Source organism: Apteryx mantelli, chromosome 1, assembly GCF_036417845.1.
Source record: "Apteryx mantelli isolate bAptMan1 chromosome 1, bAptMan1.hap1, whole genome shotgun sequence".
NCBI classification, from domain to species: domain Eukaryota; kingdom Metazoa; phylum Chordata; class Aves; order Apterygiformes; family Apterygidae; genus Apteryx; species Apteryx mantelli.
Window position 1 is genome coordinate 12,839,706 of NC_089978.1, and position 26,144 is coordinate 12,865,849.

General features: G+C 39.3%; 1 protein-coding gene across 1 annotated transcript in view; it reads right to left on the reverse strand.

Annotated features, from left to right (window-relative positions):
* Window positions 1-26,144, reverse strand: part of SLC36A4 (solute carrier family 36 member 4) — a 131,679-nt gene that overhangs the window by 96,408 nt on the left and 9,127 nt on the right. Inside the window, exons 2-8 of the mRNA XM_067289676.1 lie at window positions 24,102-24,213; window positions 23,365-23,455; window positions 22,294-22,382; window positions 20,537-20,632; window positions 18,830-18,914; window positions 8,156-8,383; window positions 5,378-5,476 (exon numbers count right to left, since the gene is read on the reverse strand). Coding sequence (XP_067145777.1) covers window positions 5,378-5,476; window positions 8,156-8,383; window positions 18,830-18,914; window positions 20,537-20,632; window positions 22,294-22,382; window positions 23,365-23,455; window positions 24,102-24,213 — 800 coding nt within the window. The remainder of the gene's footprint in view (window positions 1-5,377; window positions 5,477-8,155; window positions 8,384-18,829; window positions 18,915-20,536; window positions 20,633-22,293; window positions 22,383-23,364; window positions 23,456-24,101; window positions 24,214-26,144) is intronic.

Below are 26,144 nucleotides of genomic sequence, written 5' to 3' on the forward strand. Positions count from 1 at the left end.
ACCTGCACACTATAATGATACATATATATTCAAGCCTGGAGGCTCTGGTTTTACACTCTTCTGAAAAGCATGTCCAAGAGTTTTAACTACATTTTAGGCACACTCAACAGCACAGTCTGAGGCTACATTTTAATTCAGTCACATGAATCTCACATGCATAATAAAAGCAGGCCTACTCACCTCTGGAATAAGAAAGAGGTTTTTGAACGTAGTTCTTGCAAAACAATCACATCCTTACACATTCTGTAAAAACACATTCATCACCTGCAACTCCTGCATTCAAAAAGTAGTGTTGGTACTCTGTTCTGTTTTGTGGTTTGAATATCAACCCATGATTTGCCAGATAGCTTCACCTGGCATAAGTGAAGCCAGAGCCAGAGCAAAGCTAAAGCACAGAAGAGACACAGCAGCACACCACCCCATCCCCAGCAGGGCCCCGTACTCAGACAGTTCCACTGAGGGCTGAACCTACAGTTCCTGCATCTCATAACCAACATTTCATTTCTGCCTGAAGTCTTCACTTTAAAGATTAAACCAAAACTGAATAGCCAAAACAGCATGTTGCATCCACTTCGGTATTGGATTTCTGTTGCTACTATGTTTCACAGACAGTATTTATGTCACCAATCAGCATGATTTTTGCAGGAACACCCTGATGATCTTAAAATCTTAACTTTCAAGTGTTGAAATCCCAAACTGATTCTCATTATTATGAAAGACAGCCACCAGATCACTACAGTACAGAGTTCTCGAGTCGTATCTGTCAATGCAACACATTAAGGGATCTCTGTGTACCCCCGCTGTCAACTCTTCCCTGTCACTGCACAGAGATCATCACCAACTGGCTGCCAAGACATTCAAAAGTTGCAGCAGGTAACTTATGCCAGTCAGCAGTGACCCCGTTTCTCTAGATGACTCAAACAAGGAGCAAACAAATAGGCCAAGCAATACAGTGCAGCACCACTTAATGCTGTTACAAGCATCACTTAGTGTTTAGCATGCATTGACGTGCAATCGGCCCTTTGATGGCACTAACATTATTTCTGCTGTAGTAGTTGTAGTAACAAGTGAATAATTTGCATGGGGTTTCAGCAACATGACAAAATTGTTCAAGTCTGCAATCAAATAAGATTTTAGACTGATCTTGCAGACAGATAAAGAGTCCAATTCACCTTAATAGCAAGAGAAGAAAACAGATTCATCAGACTATTCCAAAAACTGCCATTCAAATTGGGATTCTGTGAAAAATGGCATCAATTCAAAACTCATGAAACTACTCTAGTATTTGCGTTTGCAGCGCTACCCACGCTTCTCATCTGATAGGCAGAAAGCGAATAGGCAGGAAAGGGGTTCATATAAACTGCAAATTCAAATGGAAGCTTTTCCAATGAGAACTTCTTTCTAACAATCTTAACTCCCAATGGATTTTCATGAAAATATCTCACAATTGTTATATAACACTGGCTGATGAAATATTTAATTAGCTCTTAGTATTACATAGGTACTAGAGTCTAGCCATTGCAGTAGTTTATTGGAGATTTTGTAGTTCAACTATAAATAGGCTAACCTTCCTCCTCTGAATTATTTCAGAAAAAGTCTGTAAAATTAAGGTTCTTAAAGTCCATTTATCAAGGGATGGAATACAGCCAAAGCAACAGTTAAAACTTACTTCCATACTGCTGATTTTCTTTTTACACAGGGATATCCAATCAGTCCTAAACTATGATAGATTTGAATTGAAACCCAAAAGATAGACATGTTCTTATACTCACCATCTAAAAGAGAGATGCACTGATTTCAGAAACAGCAGATCAAGACGAAAATCGTACTAGGAATCTGCTGAATCACTGTATCTCCCTGAATCATGTTCCCTGTATTGAAAAGAACTTTAGAATCCTCCATTTAATTAGTTTCACTTTATTTAATAGAGTTACTAAAGAACTGTTGTCGCATTTTAAATGATGACAAGTGCTAAACTAAAAGAAAAAATATATATATAAAAAGCTTTTTGGAACAAAGGACGAAAAATGAAGTACTGAAGTATTTCCCCTGCATTCTAATATGTGGTTCAAAAAAAACCAGACAAACAGGTACTCCACACTAAACAGGGCATTATGCACTTCCAATTAATGCTTTCTTTCTGCATTAGCCACTCTCCTGTTAATAAAAAACAAAATCAATTTGAAAAGAAATCCTCCTAATTGCAATGGCTAAGGTGTACTATTTTGTACTGTGCTTTATGGATTATTCATTTCCCTACTCAAAAAGTTGATTGATGTATATTTCTAGAGGGAAAGTCAATTTTGCATAGAACAATGGTGTTAGAGAAACCACTTTTCTTCTCTTGTCTGCTTAACCAGCCCAAAAAATTCAAAACTTCCTTTGCTGTCTCTACTCGTAATATTCAATAATCTGGTAGCTCTCAGAAGGGTAAAATGTAAATCAGAATAACGAATGCATGGAATCATACTCATAATTGTTTGAATCTAATTTATTGCATAAGATGAATCAAACATAATCAACTTCTATGATAAAATTAAGACTTTAAGGTTTATAATGCAATGTTCAGATAGTTTCACAGAAATAAATACTATTCGCAAGACATAACAGAATAAAATCTAGTATCAAGATTTGTTACGGAAATCCGTTTTGATTGCCTGCAGTCAGAGCAGACTAAGGAGCCAAACAAATTAAATTGTTATTTTTTTTCCAGTAACTTAGGCAGTCTTACTTACTGCCATTCCTTTATTCATACGGTTATATTGTTCTGGTAAGGAAAAAAATTATCACAGGGTAACAGGTAATCACACATCAGCTAAACTACAGCAAATGACTATGCAAGTATTCTTAAATCACTGTAAATGTGAAGTATAATGCATTAGTTTATATCCCAATGAAAGACACTTAAGCTAACATGTTTCACTTTACATTTACAAGAGGTCATCAACATACGTACAGACATCACAGTTCAATCTATGATGGTAACTCAGTGAGCCATAACAACTAATTATTAATTAAATTAATCATAAATAATTGTATAAAATATTAACTACGTAAATTGGAAATGTTTCTCTTGCCTTTGTCTCACATCATCTTTTTTTTCATGTTTAAACAACTCTAGTGCTATTTAATACATAAAGTCATTTTTTTTCTTCAAATCTCTATGATGCATGCAACTAGTTTAGAGACATACTAATATCATTCTACATAAAAGGAAGAAAAACATAAAGCTCAAAATTTTCAATTTTACAATAATTTTATTTTGCAAAGGTAGTCATGTTATTTTAATGGTCCTGTGTAATGTACACGCGTATATGTATACAGATAGTGTATCAAACCATAATGAACATAAACATTCAATTAGTTGTAAACACCAGCAATGAAGTGGAAGATCTAGCATACACTCTCCATTTGCTTTGGAAATAAATTACAATCAGGTAAGAAATTGAGACAGTCTATACAGAAATATATTCAATAACTAAACAGTGCTAACATTTAGTAGTATTTTTAAAAGATAAAAATATTGCTTGATACAATAAAAATGAACCCTACATTATGCGCTCTTGAATAATAAGGGAAAAGGTTCAGAGTTCTTAAAGATACCTGCAGTAACAACTAGGGATTCAACCAAGCACAGCTCTTTGAGCAGTTCTCTAAAGGTTTACACTGGTAGTCAGTGTTATCACTACCAACTTCAGTCTAAGGATCTGTCTAATATGGGATCTAATTTACCAGAAATTAATTACCATAAATCTCAAAGATTCAATAAACTACTGCCATCAAGTGATAAGCCTTCTACATTTCCCTGAGGTTCACAGGACTCTTGCTTGGGATTTCCCAGATAGAAATACATGCACACATGCTGCGCAGTACATGAGCAACAAATCTAATACAACTGGAATATATGAGACCGACTGTATTTGATTTGCATTTGCCCATATGCAGTAAGTGCAGTCTGCACACAGTGTGCCCCAGATAGACTATAAAATTTCAGAGTGCTGTCTTAGTATACCCCAGTCTGTCAGATTCACTGCATGTTTTGCCCAGCATTTGTGGGCATTGAACAACCCCAGACAAAGGGCCCATTTCCTATGACAGAACTTCCAGATCACAAAAGGAAGCATGTCCAGATAAACTGAGATATATGGTGGCTAAACCTCAATATCAGTCATTATTTTAACTGTTTTAGCATGCTGAAGAACAGTTTGAGAAATGGAGGTTCACAGTCCCTAGACGCATGGATCCTGAATATGAAAATGCAATTCTACAGCAATTGGAGCTTTTGCTAGGTTGATAGCTAGCTAACTCGCTTTTGCTATCAGGCGCTCCTGGCAGTGATAATACAGCACCTGGGAGACAGATACTGGTTTAATTCAGATCGGACAATTCCAGAAAATAAAGATATTTGAAATCTCCCCCATGTTTTGTCAATGACAAACAATAATCATTTCAGATGAGGTACATGCTGTTTTTTTTAGTTTTAAGCACATACTAACACTTGCTGAAGTATGTAATTATACTAGTTACAAAGTGCATACCATAATTTCCCAATAGTTTAAAGACATTATGACCTAGCATTCCCAGAAGCTTCTTTGGCTATTTTTTAAAATATGCAAAGTGGAACTAAAGTGCTAATGAACTTGCAGACTTCGTTAGTATGAGATGGAAGGTCCAATCAGAAAGCCCTTAGAAGCAGTCGGATGTGAATATAAGAGATTAAAAGAGACTCAATTTTGAAAAGCAAACTTTTGGAGTGATAAATCTGTCTAATTGACATCATTCAGGAAACAACAGGGACCTGAGGTTCATTCTCAGAAGTCCATGAATCAAAACAATAGTCCGAAATTTCTAGCCTTTTTCTTATCATTACCATCTCTATTAAGTCATGCATACAGACAAGTTTCAGGCAAGAAGAATACATTTTTGATATGTCTTTTGTCCTCTGTGATCCCAAAGCAAAATAAGAAGGAAGCTGAATGGTTTTTTTTTTGTTTTTACACTCATCACTTCAAGCTAAACTGCTGAATCATTATGATTATAGTATTGTCATAATATTATTAACTGAATATTATATTATGATACTGATTATTTTTATACTATTGTCTTAATCTATCTGGATGAACTAGACATCTTTGTAATTTGGGAAGGTACTAACTGTCCAGCTATTAATCAATATTCACCAAACTCCCCTTTGATGGGGATCCTCTGCCCTCAACTTTTGTCTTATTTGACAAAGTAAATTAACCCATTTCATATGACTGGCAGATTATTGCTTTAACAAAACAAAAAAGAAAAAAAAACAGGAGTAATAACTGCCTATGCTCCATCATCTGGCAGTGATTCAGGTATTTTGAAGAGTTAATAATTAAGCACTTACCACCCCAATTCCTTCAAAAGCAAATACGGCAGTCCCAAAAAAGAGTGGATATTTCTTCCAGCCAACCACAGGAGGCAATTTCCGAGGATCTGCTATATCCTGAAGACAACAAAGCAAAACAGACCTATGTAAAGAACATCAGCAATTCTGATACGTGCGTTACTCTTTATGAAAGCAAAATCAGCACGTGCTGACAAAGCAGTATACACTGTCATTTCCTATCCCTGGTTTCCCCTCACCAACGAACTTAGTCCTTTACACATACTTACAACCACTTTCCACCCACACACAGACACTTGCAAGGATATTTTATCCTAGGATCACGTCACTGACATTAGAAATTTTCCCATTTAAAGTATCACACTGGTACATTTGAGTGAGAATCAAATAAAATGAAAAGGAAAGCTCACACCTCAAGCTTAACGTTTCAAGTCTGCAAACTCAAGGCTATTCAGAGTACTGCATTTCTAATCTGCCTTCATATTTCACAGGTATGCTTCATAAGCGCAAGGGAGAGTAAAAAGAAAAAAGAAAAAAATAGTTTCTCTCAATCTCCCCCAGTCTGTTCTGAGCAACTACTTCTCCTACCTCCAGTCCCAATCAATACCTTTAACAAAGCTTGTTTTTCTGCCTTCCTCCACCATTCTCCTCTTCCTACCACTTTCTTAACACTCTAATGGAAGCTTTCTCAGAGTGGTACACTCCACACATCCAGAAATAACACCTGCAACTGTGTTTACCATTTCTATTTTTTTCCAAAATTACATGAAAGAAAAATGTAGAGGTTTCTAAAAATTTTTTTTAACTGCCAATTCAGTTTGTTCCATTATGAAATGCCTCCAAACATTAGAAAAACAGCAACACAGAAAATGCAACAACTATTGAACTTCTGAGGAGATGAAAGTCTGCAATATATATTCTTATATATATTCTTATATATATTCTTATATATATTCTTATATATATTCTTATATATCCAGTCTTCAAAAAGGGCAAGAAGGAGGACGCAGGGAACTACAGGCCAGTCAGCTTCACCTCCATCCCTGGAAAGGTGATGGAGCAGCTCATCCTGGAGGCCATCTCCAAGCACACGATGGACAAGAAGGTGATCAGGAGTAGTCAGCATGGCTTCACCAAGGAGAAATCATGCCTAACCAATCTGATAGCCTTCTCTGATGGAATGACTGGCTGGGTAGATGAGGGGAGAGCAGTGGATGTTGTCTACCTAGACTTCAGCAAGGCTTTCGACACTGTCTCCCATAGCATCCTCATAGACAAGCTCAGGAAGTGTGGGTTAGATGAGTGGACAGTGAGGTGGACTGAGAACTGGCTGAATGGCAGAGCTCAGAGGGTTGTGATCAGCGGCGCAGTCTAGTTGGAGGCCTGTAGCTAGCGGTGTCCCCCAGGGGTCAGTAATGGGTCCAGTCTTGTTCAACTTCTTCATCAATGACCTGGAGGAAGGGACAGAGTGCACCCTCAGCAAGTTTGCTGACGATACAAAACTGGGAGGAGTGGCTGATACGCCAGAGGGCTGTGCTGCCATTCAGAGAGACCTGGACAGGCTGGAGAGGTGGGCGGAGAGGAACCTCATGAAGTTCAACAAAGGCAAGCGCAGGGTCCTGCACCTAGGGAGGAATAACCCCATGCACCAGTACAGGCTGGGGGTTGACCTGCTGGAAAGCAGCTCTGCCGAGAAGGACCTGGGCATGCTGGTGGACACCAAGTTAAGCATGAGGCAGCAATGTGGCCTTGTGGCCAAGAAGGCCAATGGTATCCTGGGGTGCATCAGGAAGAGTGTTGCCAGCAGGTCGAGGGAGGTGATTCTCCCCCTCTACTCAGCCCTGGGGAGGCCACATCTGGAGTACTGCGTCCAGTTCTGGGCTCCCCAGTACAAGAGGGATGTGGCACTACTGCAGCAAGTCCAGTGAAGGGCTACAAAGATGATTAGGGGACTGGAGCATCTCTCTTATGAGGAAAGACTGAGAGAGCTGGGCCTGTTTAGCTTGGAGAAGAGAAGGCTGAGAGGAGATCTTATCAACGTGTACAAGTATCTGAAGGGAGGGTGTCGAGAGGATGGGGCCAGACTCTTTTTAGTGGTGCCGAGTGACAGGACGCGAGGCAATGGGCACAAACTGAAACACAGACACTTCCATCTGAACATGAGGAAAAACTTTTTCACTGTGAGGGTGACAGAGCACTGGAACAGGTTGCCCCGAGAGGTGGTGGAGTCTCCTTCTCTGGAGATATTCAAAAGGAGCCGGAATGCAATCCTGTGCAATGTGCTCTAGGTGACCCTGCTTGAGCAGGGGTGTTGGACTAGATGATCTCCAGAGGTCCCTTCCAACCTCAGCGATTCTGTGATTCTGTGATTCTGTGATTCTTAAAGTATAAGCCTTAGAATTTTCCTGATTGTATCAGAAAAACACTAGAACTAAATATTATTGTTGAAACTGCTCTTCTGCTGCAACAAAATGATTGGCCACAGATTATAACCTATATTATATTATAAATTTCGGATGTGACTAATGAAAATTCATATATTCTTCCACTGAAGAATTCAATATATATATTCAATATCTGAAGTGTCACAATATTATACTTTCTCTTAAAAGTACAGTAAAAGCATGTCTCAAGTATTAGGGTGCCTCCTACCTCAATAAATTACAATATAAGTTCTGCTGTTTGGAAATTGTAGATCGATACAAACCAGAGATTAGCTACCACATGCAGCAAACGAGAGATGTCATATTAAAAAAATAATAAACATTTTATACTCACTCTAACAATATACTGGTAAATGATCACCAGGCTGACTGCCATGGACAGATTGGCAAGCAACGAAAGCAAGGACAGGCTCTTAAGGTCACGAATAAAGACCAAGAGGATTATAAATGGCAGAAAACACAGCATGTATATTCGTAAATCGGTACTCCTTTTCTCAGAAGAATTGCTGGTGGCACTGGCATTTATGGAAACAGTCTTGTTTTCCAAAAATCCTTCATGGACCTGTGGGAAAAAAAAATTTTTTTTTTGAACATTGGTAGCACTGAATTTTTGTATATGGTCACGTCGCAGTTTTTTGAAGGTGGCATTTGTCCCTCCAGGTTTATCTGCTGAAGGCTAGGTATTTCAGGTTCACTGTACTCTCCATGCAGAAAGGAAGATAGGTGTCTTTAGCAGGTGACTCATCCTTAGGACATATGATGAAACTGAGCCCTGAAAGACCTTGTCTTTATCCCACAATTGCCTGAACAAGAAACGAACGTGAGTGGTTTAGATTAGATGTCTGTCTTTTATACAGCTGGAGCTAGGTAAAATGAATCTAAGCAATATCAGCCTAGGCCTAAGTATTAAGAGTTTGAATTTTCTTAAGGAGAGTAAGGGGTAAGATGACCAACTGCTATTGTTTGATTTCAATGCCCAATAACCCAGCTGTCTTTATTTTAATTCAAATTACTTTATTTAACTTCACTCTTTTCTTACTTGACTTTGGCTCCACTTAAAAAGGCAAGACCTAAGAGTTTACGCAGACCTGTATCCATTAAATCAATTTAAATTCATATCTGCAAATTAGGTAGGACACAATGTGAAAGTGTATTAGATGTCCTGAATATCTATGACAGCAACTCAAGGCTATTAATTTGTTAGCTTGAGGAAGAGGAAGAAGGGGAGGTAAGGGGACAAGCTGGAGTTATGGTAGGCAACCAAAGGATCTTTGGGATTGCAAAATTTTTCATGAGCTAAAAGGGGTTAGTTGACAGTACAAAATCAAGAGTATGGAAATTGTGTCATTTACACTGGCAATTTTGTCAAACTCAGATTTAGCAAGTCTACAGAAAAATTCCACAATTCACCTTAGCTTCATTGTTTCAGACAATCCACAAACTGAGGAAGGCAGAATTTATTTAAAATTCTTTTCTTTATAACAAGAAGCTCTAGAAAGAATTTTTCATTATGAAAAAGGGAAAGATTAAAAAAAATACAGCAACCATATGTTTCCCAGAAATACCGCTTTAAATGAAAATAGAGAGCCCCTGTCATTAGTAAAACACTGTGGGTTTCCACCTCCCAAGAATCTGAAGGGTGTCAGTTATAAGACATTTAACACCTGTTGGTTTTCACTAAGATAACGTTTTTAGAAAGCTACTAAAAAGAGCTAAACACATGTAGAGCTGAATTTCAGTGAATTCAGAGCTACAGTAACTTTGTTTGGCCAAGCATTATGCCAAATGCTTAACCAAATTACTTCCCTAAGGCCATGTGAAGGAAGCAAGATTCCCTGTAGGAAAGTTTCCAATGTTTTCCCACAGCGCTTAAAATAAAAATACAGAGCAAGCACTTGAACAATAAGCTTGCATGTTTACTTAATTGCATGTATTCACAGGTAGCCAGAGATGTCCTACACACAAGGACACATAAGAGGATTTTCCAAGAATTACAATGCGATTTGAGCAGGAACTCCCTTCAGTTACAATATCGACACTAAATATTTAACATGTCTTCAGTTGATACAAATATCCTTAACCTGATGAATTATTAAAAAAAAAAAAATTGCTAAAAAAGGAAGAGCAGGCAGGGTACGGTCCAGGTTCTAAAACATCTTTAAAATGCCACACTATAAGCCAGCCGCTACCATATCATTCTGAGTAACAGTTTTCTCTTAAGAGAGAGATATTTCACTTGTATGTGCAAAACTCAGTAAGAGGTTCCTGAAATCAAAAACATTTAATTTTTATTTTTCTATTACCGACACCAAATTCCAACTAGGTATTTAACTGGAGTTTATTGGGTCACACTGCTTGAACATGCAGTGTGTAATATTGTGTAGAATTTGATTCAAGTTCACAGAATCACAGAATGATTGAGGTTGGAAGGGACCTCTGGAGATCATCTAGTCCAACACCCCTGCTCAACCAGGGTCACCTAGAGCACCTTGCACAGGATCGCGTCCAGGTGGCTTTTGAATATCTCCAGAGAAGGAGACTCCACAACCTCTCTGGGCAACCTGTTCCAGTGCTCTGTCACCCTCACAGCGAAGAAGTTTTTCCTCATGTTCAGATGGAACTTGCTGTATTTCAGTTTGTGCCCATTGCCTCGTGTCCTGTAGCTGGGCAACACTGAGAAGAGTCTGGCCCCATCCTCTTAACACCCTCCCTTCAGATATTTGTATACATTAATAAGATCTCCTCTCAGCCTTCTCTTCTCCAGGCTAAACAGGCCCAGCTCTCGCAGCCTGTCCTCATAAGAGAGATGCTCCAGTCCCCTAATCATCTTTGTAGCCCTTCGCTGCACTTGCTCCAGTAGTGCCACATCCCTCTTGTACTGGGGAGCCCAGAACTGGACGCAGTACTCCAGATGTGGCCTCACCAGGGCTGAGTAGAGGGGGAGAATCACCTCCCTCGACCTGCTGGCAACACTCTTCCTGATGCAGCCCAGGAGGCTGCTGGCTTTCTTTGCCACAAGGGCACATTGCTGCCTCATGCTTAACTTGGTGTCCACCAGCACTCCCAGGGCCTTCTCAGCAGAGCTGCTTTCCAGCAGGTCAACCCCCAACCTGTACTGGTGCATGGGGTTATTCCTTCCTAGGTGCAGGACCCTGCACTTGCCTTTGTTGAACTTCATGAGGTTCCTCTTCACCCAACTCTCCAGCCTGTCCAGGTCCCTCTGAATGGCAGCACAGCCCTCTGGCGTATCAGCCACTCCTCCCAGCCACTCCCATTCAACCAGTTCTCAATCCACCTCACTGTCTGCTCATCTAAATCACACTTCCTGAGCTTGTCTACAAGGACGTTATGGGAGACAGTGTCAAAAGCCTTGCTGAAGTCTAGGTAGACAACGTCCACTGCTCTCCCCTCATCTACCCAGCCAGTCACCTCATCATAGACGGCAATCATATTGGTTAAGCATGATTTCCCCTTGGTGAAGCCATGCTGACTACTCCTGATCACCTTCTTGTCCATCGTGTGCTTAGAGATGACCTCCAGGATGAGCTGCTCCATCACCTTTCCAGGGATGCAGGTGAGGCTGACTGGCCTGTAGTTCCCTGGGTCCTCCCTCTGGCCCTTTTTGAAGACTGGAGTGACATTGGCTTTCTTCCAGTCTTCAGGCACCTCTCTTGTTCTCCATGACCTTTCAGAGATGATGGAGAGTGGCCTAGCAATGACATCTGCCAGCTCCCTCAGCACTCATGGGTGCATCTCATCGGGGCCCATGGATTTGTGGGTGTCAAGTTTGCCTAAATAATCTCCACCCTGACCCTCCACCACCAAGAGAAAGTCTTCCTTTCTCCAGACTTTCTCTCTTGTCTCCAGGGCCTGGGATTCTTGAAGGCCGGTCTTACCTGTGAAGACTGAGGTGAAGAAGGCATTCAGTAACTCTGCCTTCTCTGCATCCTTCATCAATCCTAGTATGGATTGATGGATGATGTTCGTATATTCCTCCCAAGTGGCCTGTCCCCCTTTCCGCTTTCTGTAGACTTCCTTCTTCTGGTTGAGTTTTGCCAGGAGGTCCTTGCTCATCCATGCAGGTCTCCTGCCTCCTTTGCTTGACTTCTTACTCATAGGGATGCACCGCTCTTGAGCTTGGAGGAAGTGATGCTTGAATATTAACCAGCTCTCTTGGACCCCCCTTCCTTCTAGGGCCCTGACGCATGGGATTCCTCCAAGCAGGTCCCTGAAGAGGCCAAAGTTTGCTCTCCTCAAGTTCAGGGTTGCAATCCTACTTATTGCCCTACTTCCTCCTCACAGGATCCTCAACTGCACCATCTCATGGCCACTGCAGCCAAGGCTGCCTCCGACCTTCACATCTCCAACCAGTCCTTCTTCGTTTGTTAGTACAAGGTCCAGCAGCACACCTCTCCTCCTTGGCTCCTCCACCACCTGTGTCAAGAAGTTGTCACCAATGCTCTGCAGGAACCTCCGGGACTGTTTGTGCCTAGCTGTGCTGTCTTTCCAGCAGATATCGGGGTGGTTGAAGTCCCCCATGAGAACCAGGGCCTGGGATCGTGAGGCTACTTCCAGCTGTCTGTAGAAGGCCTCATGAACTTCCTCTTCCTGATCAGGTGGCCTGTAGTGAACACCCACAACAGTGTCACCCATGCTAGCCTGCCCTTGAATCCTTACCCATAAGCTCTCGACTCGCTCTTCATCCACCCCTAGGCACAGCTCCATACATTCCAGGTGCTCTCTCACATAAAGAGCAACTCCACCACCTCGCCTTCCTGGCCTGTCTTTCCTAAAAGGCACGTAGCCATCCATGACAGCACTGCAGTCATGCGAGCTATCCCACCATGTCTCTGTAATTGCAATGAGATCATGGCCCTGCGACTGCACACAGATCTCTAATTCTTCCTGCTTATTCCCCATGCTGCGTGCATTGGTGTACAGGCATTTCAGAGAGGTGACGGAGCATGCAGCTTTCCCAGGAGGGATACAAGAAGATCCTCCATAACCACGTCCCACGCTCACTTCCCCGGCTGCATGCACCTGCTGGAGGCATACCGACTTGAGCCACATTTTGCTGACTACCCTGTCTCTATAACTCTCCCCTTCCCCCATCTTTCCTAGTTTAAAGCCCTCCTTACCAGGCTGGCCAACCTGTTGGCAAAGACACGCGTGCCCCGCTTAGTGAGGTGGGTCCCATCTCTCCCAAGCAGTTGTCGATCTTCAGACAGGGTCCCATGGTCGTAGAAACCCTGTTGCTAACACCAGCGGCACAGCCAGTTGTTAACTTGGAAAATCCGTCTCCTCCTCCTCTCATCCATCCCCCTCACTGGCAGGATTGAGGAGAAGATGACCTGGGCTCCCAGACCCTTGACCACCATCCCCAGAGCTCTGAAATCCTGTTTGATCATTTCCAGTTTGCCCTTGGTGTCATTAGCGCCCACATGGAAGCGCAGCAGAGGGTAACAGTCCGAAGCACGGACAACCCTTGGCAGTCTTTGTATGACATCTCGCAATCAAGCCCCTGTCAGGCAACAAACCTCCCTAGACAAGAGGTCAGGTTGGCAGATAGGTTCCTCTGTCCCCTGCAGCAGGGAGTCACTCACAACAATCACTCGCCACTTCTTCCGGGTGTTCCCACAAGGCACAAGGTCTGTTGTCCCAGTTACTTCCCTTGCAGCCATGCCCAGCTCCTCCTCAGCCTGGAGGGCACTAAACCTGTTCCTCAATTACAAGTCCTCAGGAGGAGTAGGAGCCTTTCTCCTCCTACGAGAAGTGACCAGCTTCCAGCCGCCTTCTACAGTGTTATGATGTACCATTTCACACAGCACAGAGCCCTCCGGCAACTCCACTGCTGTGGGGGCTTGAGACTCCTGGAGCTGTACAGTCTCCGAGAATACCCTGTCTATCTCTTGCTCATCTTCTCAGACGCTACGCAGGCTACTGACTTCCTCCCGTAACTCCCTTACCTGATGACACAACTTGTCAACAGCAGCACACCTCCTGCAGGAGACCTGTCAGCCCAGGCCTCCTGGAGAGGCCCCAAGCATTCCCTGCAGCCTGAGACCTGTAGAGCTGCATCTGCTCTCAGAGGGTCTGTCTGGGTCCCAGCCTCTGACACAGCTGATGCAGCGACTCCAACAGCTACTGGGGAACGTGCTCTGCGGCGTGTCATGACCATACCTGAGGAAGTGTACAGTACCAGGATTGAAAGCGAAGGTGCCTTCTTGCACCCTGCTGTGCAAACTGCTGCCTCTGCTCACTACACTCTGGGCCTGGCTCTTATATAGGCCTCTCCCTAGCACTGACTCACAGGGTGCTTGACCCACCCTAATCAAAGGCCACCTGAATCAAAGGCCCCAAATCCCTTTGATCAGGTGCAACCAAGAGAACCAAGTTCACATCTACCATGTTCAGCTACCATGATGATGGGCACAGAAAACAGATCTCACCTCTATGTTATGTCAGAGATAAAGGGCCATCTTAAATAGCCTTTATATTTATCTGTCTTTTATTCTGACAAAATTATTGAGGAGAATCACAGAGAAAGAACATACTATAGCTGCACACAAACTCTCCACGGCTGTTATCAAGTGAATATCGATACAGACATCTGCAAGCCACAGTCACCTAAAACCACCAAAATGGGACTCCCGGGCTCTAAATTCAGTACAACCTCAGATTCCTATTCTGGTCAATGAGCACCCTGAATCTCCTGCTGTTTTCAGCTAGTGCATCAGTGCAGAAGGCAGTCATGCCAGGACAAGACACAGCAGACATTATATCTAGCTGTCTCTTTCCTATGAACGAAGCAAAGCAATCTGAAATATCATCTGAGTATGAGCCAACGTGGGCAAATCTCTTCACTTAGTCAAGGATCTGTGCTTGAAAAACTCACGATAAACAAACACACTCCAGATCTTCCCACTGCTAAAAGCAAGCCAAAGATATGTCACACAGAAATGTACTTTTGCTCCTTGAGAAACATGGCTTCCTTTCATCATTTTTTCTACTAAAGTAATTTTGGCTTCTGGAGAACATCAATAAAATTTTACTATGCTCATTCTGACTATAAAAGAGAGACAAAACCTGAGATACATTACAAAGACTACATCAAAAGTTGTAAAGTTAAATATCTAAAAGCTTAAAAAAACAAAATTAAGAACACTTGTGCTATATGCTCTTGATCCTCTCACGCACACACATTAGCCTGTGGTCATTAGTTACATAATCACTGTTTCTTTCCCAGGATTCACACTAACTCAGCACAGGACTTCATAAGCTGCTACACAGCATTTCCTTTTCTTCTTTGTATATGCCACAGAGCTCAATGTATTGTTCAGCTTCTGATCTGATCTGAACACATTACATGCATTTTGTTCTGTGCTCATCATGATTGTATGCAGGAGTTCCACGAACATCTCCTAGTCCCATATGAGGAAATATTATCAGGGTTTTAGAAAGCAAATACATAGCCACTGAAGTCACCAGGCATAAAATCAGAAGTCACTTCAGCTATTCAAGCATTAATTCAAGTGTTTGGTATGACATCTGAAACAGCTTTCCTTACTGGAGTGCTTAACCTGATGTCTCATTTACATAACCCAAGCACAGTGTTCATTGACTTCAGCAGTACCTATGAAGACCAAAACCAGATTTGCAGAAGTTTGTCACATACCTGGTATCAAGCACCCAGCAAATAGACTAATACACAATTAGACTGCAGAAAATTCAGTTTAAATGATTCACCCACTTCATATAAGAACAGTGGCAGAAAGAATTTAGTTTCCTTAGTCTCCTCAACTGAGACCATTCTTTTGTCACCTACATCCCAAAGTCTGCTGTTTCTGCCATACGTTCCACAGACTTTTCAGCATCTTGTGGGATCAAAACAGCAGTCTTTGAGCTGACAGCTTCCTTCCAATTCCTTCCTTATTCAACTCAGTAACATCCAGTACAATACACAAAGCCAGGTCTGGCACAAAAACAGTATGTGATCAGGCAGATAAAGACTACTTTGCAATCCTGTAATTTGTCTTGAAAAGACCAAATAAATATTTCACAGATCATTTAATTTGGTACTTCATTATTATTCATCACTCAACTTTGCAAATTCAACTTTTTTTTTTTTTTAACTTTTCTAAGTTTGTGTCTGAGTATAGTTTCCTGATTTTTTTTTTATTTTTACAAAAATTGGAAAAAACAAAATTCCATGGTTTTGTAGCATCCCACTGATACCTTGACAGGTCACCTTCAAGGCTGAAGCCTACAGAGCTAATAAAGTGCTCCCACATAGCAAGAACTTGTTGCCATATTTTAGCTTTATCAGTAAACAATGAGAATAGGACACTTTCCAGAGAACTCTGAAAAAGAATGCCAAGACTTAAGGTCTTACATTCCACAAGCAGGAAAAGCAAAGTAACTACGGTACGGAGGGGATCGTGCTTTTCCTGCCCCAGTCTTGCTGCCATCAGCCTCCAGCTCTGTTCCAAATTCACCATTCTTCTCCGAATCTAGCCACTTTAACCCATAGTCCCCTTACTTGTATCCTACCAGACTTGCTCCACCAACCTGAGTTTGTTTGCTGCCTCAGCAAATATTCCCTAGGAAAAGCTTTACTTGAAATTTAACATAACCAACTGAAAATAGGGTCTGGCAGCACAAAGTATCCGGAAAACTCTTATATAATGCAATCAACATTGTTAGATTTCTACAGACACTAACCAGAAAAGATCTAGAACCAGAAGCTATATTGGACATCCACTCGTAAGAAAGGGAAATCAAACATTTCATAACTTAGTTTTCCAGTCTGCCGTTCGCTCTGTTCATCTGTCTCATCCTTCCATCACCCAAGTAAGTATAGATTTAAAGCTGCACCAATTTTTGTTCTTTGGTGCCCTCTAAAGGACAGATTTATGCAACAAAGTTGCTGGGAAGAAGACACAACGTTTTCCCTCCAAGAGAAAAGCACAGAGAGCAATCTGAATTAAATAATTCAGATTAAATAACTCTCTCTAAGTGAGACTTCTGACTTGCTGATAACGAATTCATTCACAGGGTGCATGTCACAGGTCTCTACAGCTACTGGTTTTGCACAGGTTGCTATCTCTGTGGCAGCCATTCCCAGGTTTCAATTCTCCTTCAAGAAGGTGGCAACACATTTTCAGAAAAAGACTTCATTTTTTCAAAACCTACAAGGGACAAGGCCAATAAGTGCTCAGTCTTGTCTTTTTTTTAAAAGGTCAAAATAAAATATAACGACTGGCTGGTCAAATACCTACTAGATGGGAAGGGTTTCAGTTTGAACTTACATTATGATGCATGCAACAAAAATTCCCACCTCAGAAGACCAGTAAAAGAAATGTCAGGTGTAAAGTAGGATTTTTAGGTATTGAGATAAACTATGACATACAGTGACAGTGGGACTGTATTTAAGGCTTTTTTCATTTTGTTTTTTCCTGAGACACAAATTACAGAGTATCCAAATTCTATATACATACACAAATTCTTTACATCTTGACAGTATCTTCTTCTGTAGAACTTGGAATACTTTCTAAACATAATATAAATACTTGTCTACATGGGGAGAAAAAAAACATAATACTATTTTATGCGCTAACTGCCCATGGGGACACTTCTTTCTCATTAAAATAAACTAAACTATGCAAAGACATCCATTGGGTGTAATAAGAGTCCATACGCGTGAATAATGCTCAGTAATCTGCCTTACCTTATTCCTCACCCACTTCACTAATTCCACAAGCACACACGTTTAGACACAGGCCCAGATTCATCCTCATTAGCTTTACGCCAGGTGGCCAGCCTTAATCTTATGAACAGAAAACAGCAGGGTACACTGGTAGAGTCGCAGCAGCTTACTAAGCACATGGACGGGGATAGTTTGGTTTTCTTGAAAGGTTTGAGGATTGTTTGGAAGGTGCATGGGCATTTTTGGCTGTGTGGATGGTCACACGCAATTTTTAATTGAATTTTTTATGAAAATGGCATGACAAAATATTTGGGCTTTAGATATTCTTAAATATATTAACTTGCAAAAATGATGAATTGCAGTATTTTTCTAATAATTAATATTCAATCCATTTTAAAGAACTACAACATACTGAAATGTGTTTGCATACATTTAACACCATAGTATATGTAATACTATTTACAGTAAAAAAAAAAAAACCTATGAAAGGCTATATGAGCAGTGCTGTTTTATATTTTAATTAATAAAACCAATGATGTAATAAGCAGGTTTTAAACATTTATTCCACTTGCAGATGGAAAGTGAAATAATGTAGAAGAGGATTAAAATCCAACCTTGAGAACTGGCCAAAATCAATTCAGTAAGGACAAATAAAGGGTTCCATAGGTAAGCAGAAATTATCTGCATAAACAGAAGAACTAGAAGAATTGGAACAATTCTGCAGTAAAGCATCAAGAGATCACAGTGGATCACAAGTCAATCATGAGTTAACAATGCCATGCTCTTCCAAAATGACAATTATACTGAAGTGCAGATGAGTAACTGCGAGACAATTCTAGAAGAGGGAAGAAACTGAATAAGAACAGAACCAAAGATTCCAGTGACACAAAAAGGGAAAAATCCATTCAGGAGGTGAGGAAAAAGAAGTCAAAAGCAAAGCCTGACCAAAAAAAACCCCAAAACAAACAACCACCAAAAAAAACCCCAGCAACAACTGGTTCTCAGGCCAGTTTCAGCATTATTTTCTATGATTTCTATAATTAATTTTGAAATTCAACACACAAATCACAGGGCAATGAAGCCACAAACACTTACACAAGATCTGGATTCAGTTCACTTCGCACATTGCTCCTTTTTTCCAAAAGCTCTTTTGTGGAAACTGTGGCAGAACCTATTTTGCGCATCTCTCCACTTTTTACGCGTAGTTCTTTTGAACTTCATACCGAAAGGAAATAAAATTTGGAGGAAAAACAAACTAAAATCATAATTGTTTCCATCCAGTATCTTTATATCTTTACTCACTTGTTTCACATTTTCTGCCAAGAACACAACATAAACGCTACAAAATCCCAGCTGTGTTATCACTAGAAAAAAGTCGACAATATACCTGAGGAAGAAAAAAAAAATACATATGTTATACTTAAGATTCAAACAATTAACCCATTTCCACAAGATATACAACTACTATTCCTCTTTACATTAAGGAAAATGTTAGATTCAAATGCCACATTAATCTCAGGAGCACTGCAATGAAGATTTCTCCTCTGGCAAAACAAGGTAATTTTTTTTAAGGTAACACCAAGTGGGTATCAAAGTTTCTCAGAAATGCATAAGGCAGTAACATATTTTAAAGTGGCACAAAATGTAATTCAAAGACTTTTGTTTAACAATGCAGTACAAATATAAAAAATAGACAAATATATTCAGTGCACATATAACTTATGCTGCAGTCCTTTAGCACTTTAACACAGCCATTTTCCATGGAGATCAGAGAAGATGAAATGTCTCATACAGTCTAAGTTACAGAAGTTTCAGCAATTCAAGATAACAAATGTTTTCACAGCTTACTAAGTGGTTCAGTATGAATGTATCTGGATACATTTTTAGACATTTTATCTCAATGAAAAAATTCTAAACTATTGTTCATACTGTTTTTGGAAAATGTCATACATTCTAGTGGCCTGAAGACATACTGCAATAAAACTGTTTTGATAGAGCTAAACATACAGCAGAAAACTGCCTCAGGGAACAGATTTTCTGCAGCACAGTGTCCCTGGAAACAGAATTGCCATTTGTAGCTTATAACTCTTTGGTGCATTACAGTATTTCCATTCTATTTCATTACAAACCAATTTTCCCTCTAATTGAGTTCTACTCCATTCATATGAAGTAAGCACAAAAGATCTTAAAAGACTAGTCCACCTTTTTTTTTTTTTTTTTGAAACCTAGTAATAGCCAAAACACATGATACAAGATGCTGCATCCCTGCAAATAACAGGACAAAAAACATGGCCTTCTTCAAGACAGGGGGGATATTAACATTGAACAACAAACCTGAGGTTTTGGGTTTCATTATTGTGTAGTGATACCATAACCATTTTAAACTCTGTAAACTGTCATCATACAGCAACAGATGGAAAAGGCAAAATTATGGCCTTTTTCAAAAGTGAGAAAAAGTATTTAAAAGAGACAACAAGTTATTAACAACTGCATGTCATTATTGTAAAATATAGTAAATATAACTCCATCATTTGCAATTCATATTTAAATAGGAATCAAAGGAAGCTTTACTTCCTCTCAGAATAAATATACTGAAATCATTTATGTTTGCACTGTCAATCTGTTTAAAGAGTAAACTCTGATAAAAAGAAATGTGTTTGTGATAAAAGAAAATTGAAAACTTAAATTACTTCAATCCATTAGACAATATAGAATGCACTTCTGGCTATAACAGCTCTCTTCCTCTAATACAAAACAAAATTCATTTCTTCACAGCTCCTGCAGACCTGCAAAATGAAATGCCTAAGAGAAGCACACTCTCCAGTCCTCCCATGTTACTAGTTGGCTGCAGAAACTAATAAATAGCACTGCATACAGATACATCAAGCACAGAGAACGCATTCTTATAGCAAGCAATACCTTAGTAAAAAGTAAATGTCCTAACCATTTCAAGCATAGCCATTAATTTTAAGAATTAATTTATTAAATTAAATTCTAATGCAAGCTTACCTTCCCCAAGAAGCTCTTTTCTGAAGAGCAGTCAGGGGCCCCACTTCCATGGCATAACTAACTGTATCACTATATCCTAGTGAGTACTTTTTCAACCTGAAAGAGTGGAGAAAGAATAGAGATAACTAGAAATTATCACGGCCTAGAACCCTACCTTGAAAATGCTGGTGGCCTCACAAGATCCTAATAAGGAATCATCTGTGATACCATTCTGCAGCAGCTGAAGTTCAGAGTCACAGTTTGGGCTCATCTCCCCCATCTATAAGCATGTGAACCACAATGTTGCTTCCCACTAACTCAGCAGCACAACATCAGTTTCTTACAAAAGAAGTTTCTTGATAAACTAATCTACTCAGTTGTGTAGAATCAAATTCTTATAACATCAGCTTAAAAAACTGATCTCATATCTAAAAGTCACAAAGAACTTCAACAGCACCACAGATTTTCCTGGAAGAGCAGTCATTGGTAACTGTTTCAGTTGTCTTAGTTTTGCATACATCTTCAAAGGCCATTCAAAATTACAGAGAAAGGAGGGAGGACTCAGGAATGACAGAATTCCTTCGTAGTAGAATACACCATTAAATTGAGATGACAGTTTTCCCAGCTACAGGGACAAGAATAATTTTTCATTTCTATTCAGGTCAAATAAACTTTATTGTACATTTAAAGTATGAGAGTCTACTCCTTCTCTTTAACACCTGACAGCAAGATAAAAACGGTTAATGAAAATCACTATTAACTGGAATACTCCACAAGTCAACTTTGAATTCCACCCCCTCGTACAGTACATCTGACTTAGAGGAATATCTAATATTCATCTCCCCACTAGCATCATTTTAGCACATTTCATCAGCACCACAATTGTGAAGAATCAAGTTTTCATAATCCAAAGAGACAGAGCTCACACATTAACATGAAAAACGTTAACAGTCATTCGTAGTTTATTCTTTATTCCTATAAAGTACTTCTAAAACAGCTATTTATAAATTGAATGCTGTTCAAAGCTATGAAGATACAGAAGCTATGAAGAAGCTACAAAGATACAGAAATGGGAGAGTATTATAGAAAATATTTTTCACTCATTACTCAATTTTCTAATTTGAACAGCCACCACAGCTAAACAATTCTTATCTCACTTAATGGCACTATAACACATTCACAAAGATGGACTACGGAGTAGAACGTCTGCATGGAAACTCAACACTTTTCCAGGATATCACAGGAGTCTTCTGCCATATAGACTAGAAAAATGATTTAATCCAAACATTAGCAACACAAAATAATTTTCTATCTAGTGTTTTTTGAAAATAAAATTGGAAGAAGTACCCTGAAGCACAAAAATAAGCAAGCAAACAAAACAAAAAGGGTGTGGACACTCATGGAGTGATCTCAGAACTCTCCATTTGAGGTAGATACAGATGCTACGCAATTGAAACTGCAGTGAGAAAGACCTGGCTACTTCCCAGTTAAGACAGGGAACAGGATACCAGACAAGACAAGTTAAACCAACCTAATTTTGTCTATGAGTAGTGAAGAAAGTGTTTTTCAATGTATTCAAATAGTGTTGCTCAAAGTACAGCTATCATTTATAGTTGCACCATATGAATTTAAGTGTTCCTTCTTTGAAGCACAAGATTCTGATCTGAAGAAACCGCTACAGCATCAAGACATTCTGTAGACTGAAAATTAGAAATAGAAGAGAAGAAAGAAAAAGTAATATTCAAAGTCAGCAACAGAATGAATAGTTCCACATTTACCTCTGACACAGAGAGTGGCTGCAACGTACCAAGATGTGCATACAATGAACCGATATAACTCCTATGAACACCAGGCTGATTGGTCCAATCTGGTATAGAGAAAAAAAGGAGGACATGGGATACATAAATACCCAAAGCCATGTAAATAGAATCTTTCATGAAAATATGCTGGGGGTAAAATCTTTACATGCAATTTCACATCTTAGCAAATAAATAATTTTAAGAATTAAAAAATTACATGCAACTGACTTTTTTTTTTTTTTCCTCAGAGGAGGATTTGCTGCCAATGTTTTATGGCCTTACCTTACTTTTAACCGACTATTTGATGGAAGGCTTTTCAGAGGTGATCAAGCAGTAAATAGCAAATAGGCAAGAACAACTTCACTCCCATAAAAGCTTCATTATGATATTTGCTAAGAAAAATTTGGCAAGAGAGATTGCATATTTTGCACAATTCTAAACAGTGGCTTGAACCACTTTGTCATCAACACTACCATTTCAAAGGCTTCTTTCCATTACATTAGTATGCTTGATGATGCACAGTTTAAAAAGAAAAAGAAAAAAGTAAAAAGTAGCATAGTTGCCAGCCCAATAATTTTGACAGTTACAAGTGATAGATAATATTCAACTTCAATATTTGCTTTAGAGAAGAGGTTTGACCAAAGGCTTTCACAGCAGGTACTTGCTTTTCTATTACACTGCCTTAGGAAAGTCATTGTTTGCTACCTGGTATAGACTAGATCGTGTTATGCCCTGCACCTCAGAAACACAAGATTGATTTAACAAGATGACAGTACGTCTTAGACACACAATCTGGATATAGTGAAGTGTAGACAAAGATAAAGTAAACCCAGACAACAATTCCCGTGAGACACCATAGAAGTCTGTCTGAATCCAAATCTTTTTTCAGACAAAATTTTTGCTTTCCACAGAAAAATGGCTTGGATAAGAGAAAACACAATGCATAGTCGTTAAGTCTTCAGACTGAAGCAGTTTTTAGGGCTCAGTCATCTATCTGTCAAACTTTATAGATAATTTCTGCCATCTATGAAAAATAAATTGAATTCTTACCACAATGCCAGCATTTTTTATTGCAAGGGGAAGACCTAGAAGCCCAGTTCCAATGTTTCCTTTGAGGAGGTGGGTAAGTGTTTGTATAAACCTGAGGATAAAAATATCACAGCAAAAATACATTCACATTGCTAAAAACAAACAAACAAAAAAAACCCCTATCATTTATCAGCATACAGGAATAATTTGTGAGCTTTATCTACTTAAGGTGGTCCAGCACATTCAAAGCATAATCTTATTAATCTCTAGATGTGAGCTCCTTCAACTGGAATATACAAGTCTGATCTTCTTTCCTCCAGCTTTGAAAGGCTTGATTTTCTGTACAATTTTATTGTCTTTCTGCCTCAGAAACAGACCAAATTACTAAGCTTTGTCAATGCTATTTTAAAGTCATTAACATTCCAAACAAACAGTTACCAATTACAAATTACTATTCTGGCAGCCAAGAATCGAAAAACTCCTTAAACACTGCTTGAATTTTGAGTGACCTTATGACTTGGCACACAGGCACCTTGGAATATTTTTTGACCAGTACGCTGTTAGTTTCTACAGAACAGAGAACCTACTCAGAAAGGGCTGCTCTTTAGCAGCAAAAATCCCATGCAAAGTCCTAAAGTAAAACCACAAAACTGTACTGGGGCTGCAAGTACACCCCTTAAGAGTTTGCTAAACTACTTGCAAGGAACAAACTTGAGTTAATGAATTTTAACAAGCTGATACTTAAGAGTAATACATACGTGATGCCTTCTTCATTATCAAGTTGGTAATGCTTCTCAACTGGTGACAAATCATGTTCATGCTCCTCATCAGAATTTTGTTCTTCGATTAAAGGCTTCATCACCTCCATGTCTACAAAACAGAGTTAAAACAAATTTGGCATTATAAACAAACTTAGAGTTTAGAATTAAAACAGAATTCCAATAATCCACCACGCAAGGAGATTTATCTGTGAAACTAACTATAAACCTGATTTAGTCAGATAGATATGTACAGCACAAATTTGCACAGGAAATACTCTCTCTCTTTAAAGAGGCACATGTTCTCATTATTCAAAAAACGGCTGGTTTAGCATCAAACACTGAAGTTTCCCATTAGTAAGCAATATTTTTCATCATCCTAATTTTTATGCTTTAGATGATTTTGCAGGCTAATACAGCAAAACAGAAACATCATCCATTGTTACAAAAGGATGAGATTCATCTTACCTGCTTTTAGCTATTTCAAAAATAAGCATTTAGCCATCTCTCATCCATGGAGAGCAATGGTGTCTCCACAGAGCTATCCCATCCTGAAAAAGATGTCTAAAAAAGACATCCCAGAAGATGCCTCCTAACCAACGAGAGAACCAGGATACTGAATTAGATGACATGCTTTGAGCTGCAGTTTCATGAACTTTTTAAAGTAGTATCAGACTAAACAACAGCACTAAATAACACCAAGCAGCCAGTAGCGAACAAAGTCGTCCATTTAGGTGACACTAATAGCTTATGCTAGTTTAATGTTGATGAAATTATAACCACGTTTAAATGACTACAGTTAAGCAAAACAAGTCCTGCCAACAGCAAAAAGATCATTTACCTTGCACTTGCCTACCACAGGACCCATTCATAAGATTTGTTGAATAAATATCAACTACCAGTTCCATGACCTTCACAAGAAAAAATTCCTCCTCTTATGTGATTTTTATCATGTAATTCTAACACTCTCTATTCATTTTCAAAAAATTACTGAGTATTTCTAAGTGTACAAGAGTATACTTTTATTGAATTATCACATTATATATTTACAGAACCCAGGAAACCTTCAAGAATACCACAGAAACATTAACTGCATTAAAACATTCTTCACTATTTGGCAAGCAAAAATATGTAATGTTCACTCAAACTATTAAATATATCAACCATGCTAAGTTTATACATTACATAAGAAAAATATATTTGCCCATTGAATATCTGTGAAACTTCTAACACCAAAGTGAGACTGCAGAGGCATTTAAAAGACAGAATGGACAACTTGCATTTTTAAAGTACATGCAGGAACATGAAACTGCCAGATAAGAGCGTTACTTCGGGAGTTATTAGGGTCAATCTGATAAAAATTACTATTTCAATTTGAAAATATACGTGCACAAAAACAAACAGGACACACAGAACCCTAAAAATTAGCCATTCAACAAATCATTTCTGTTTTTAAAGAAACCTTAAAGATGTCTAACTCAAGAGCAGGGCACTGAAGCCAACCATAAGCCAGAGGAACTTATAAAGAACAACTGTAAAACAGATGTTCCTGTAAAACTGAAGAAGGCTTACCCAGGTAAAGATTAAAAGCACACGGATCAGTCTCTCCTAAAGACAGCAAAGGGTCATATGAAATTAGGTGTAGATAAAGTTGAAAGCCAATAGCAAAAGCACTTGACAGAAACAAAAGATTCCCAGTGGGTTGTAACACCAGGAGAGGTCAGAGAGACATTAAGAAAGTACAGCGTAAAGCAAATCTATAGTCAGCAATATTCTAATTATACAAGTTGAGATAGCTTTAATCATCTTTCACTCTATGGTATGTAGTATATACATTGATCAAAAGAAGAGTCAACAGAAAAGTTCCTTTCCTTTATTCCCAATGCATTGTATTGACTAATTATCTAGGACGGAATTACCATTCGGAACGTAACAGCCTGCACTGGGTTTATATATAACAAACTAAAACTAAAGCAGATACATTTTATCACCTGGAGGAAATCCAACCAAACTACCGATAGGGAACACTGTGACACCGACATT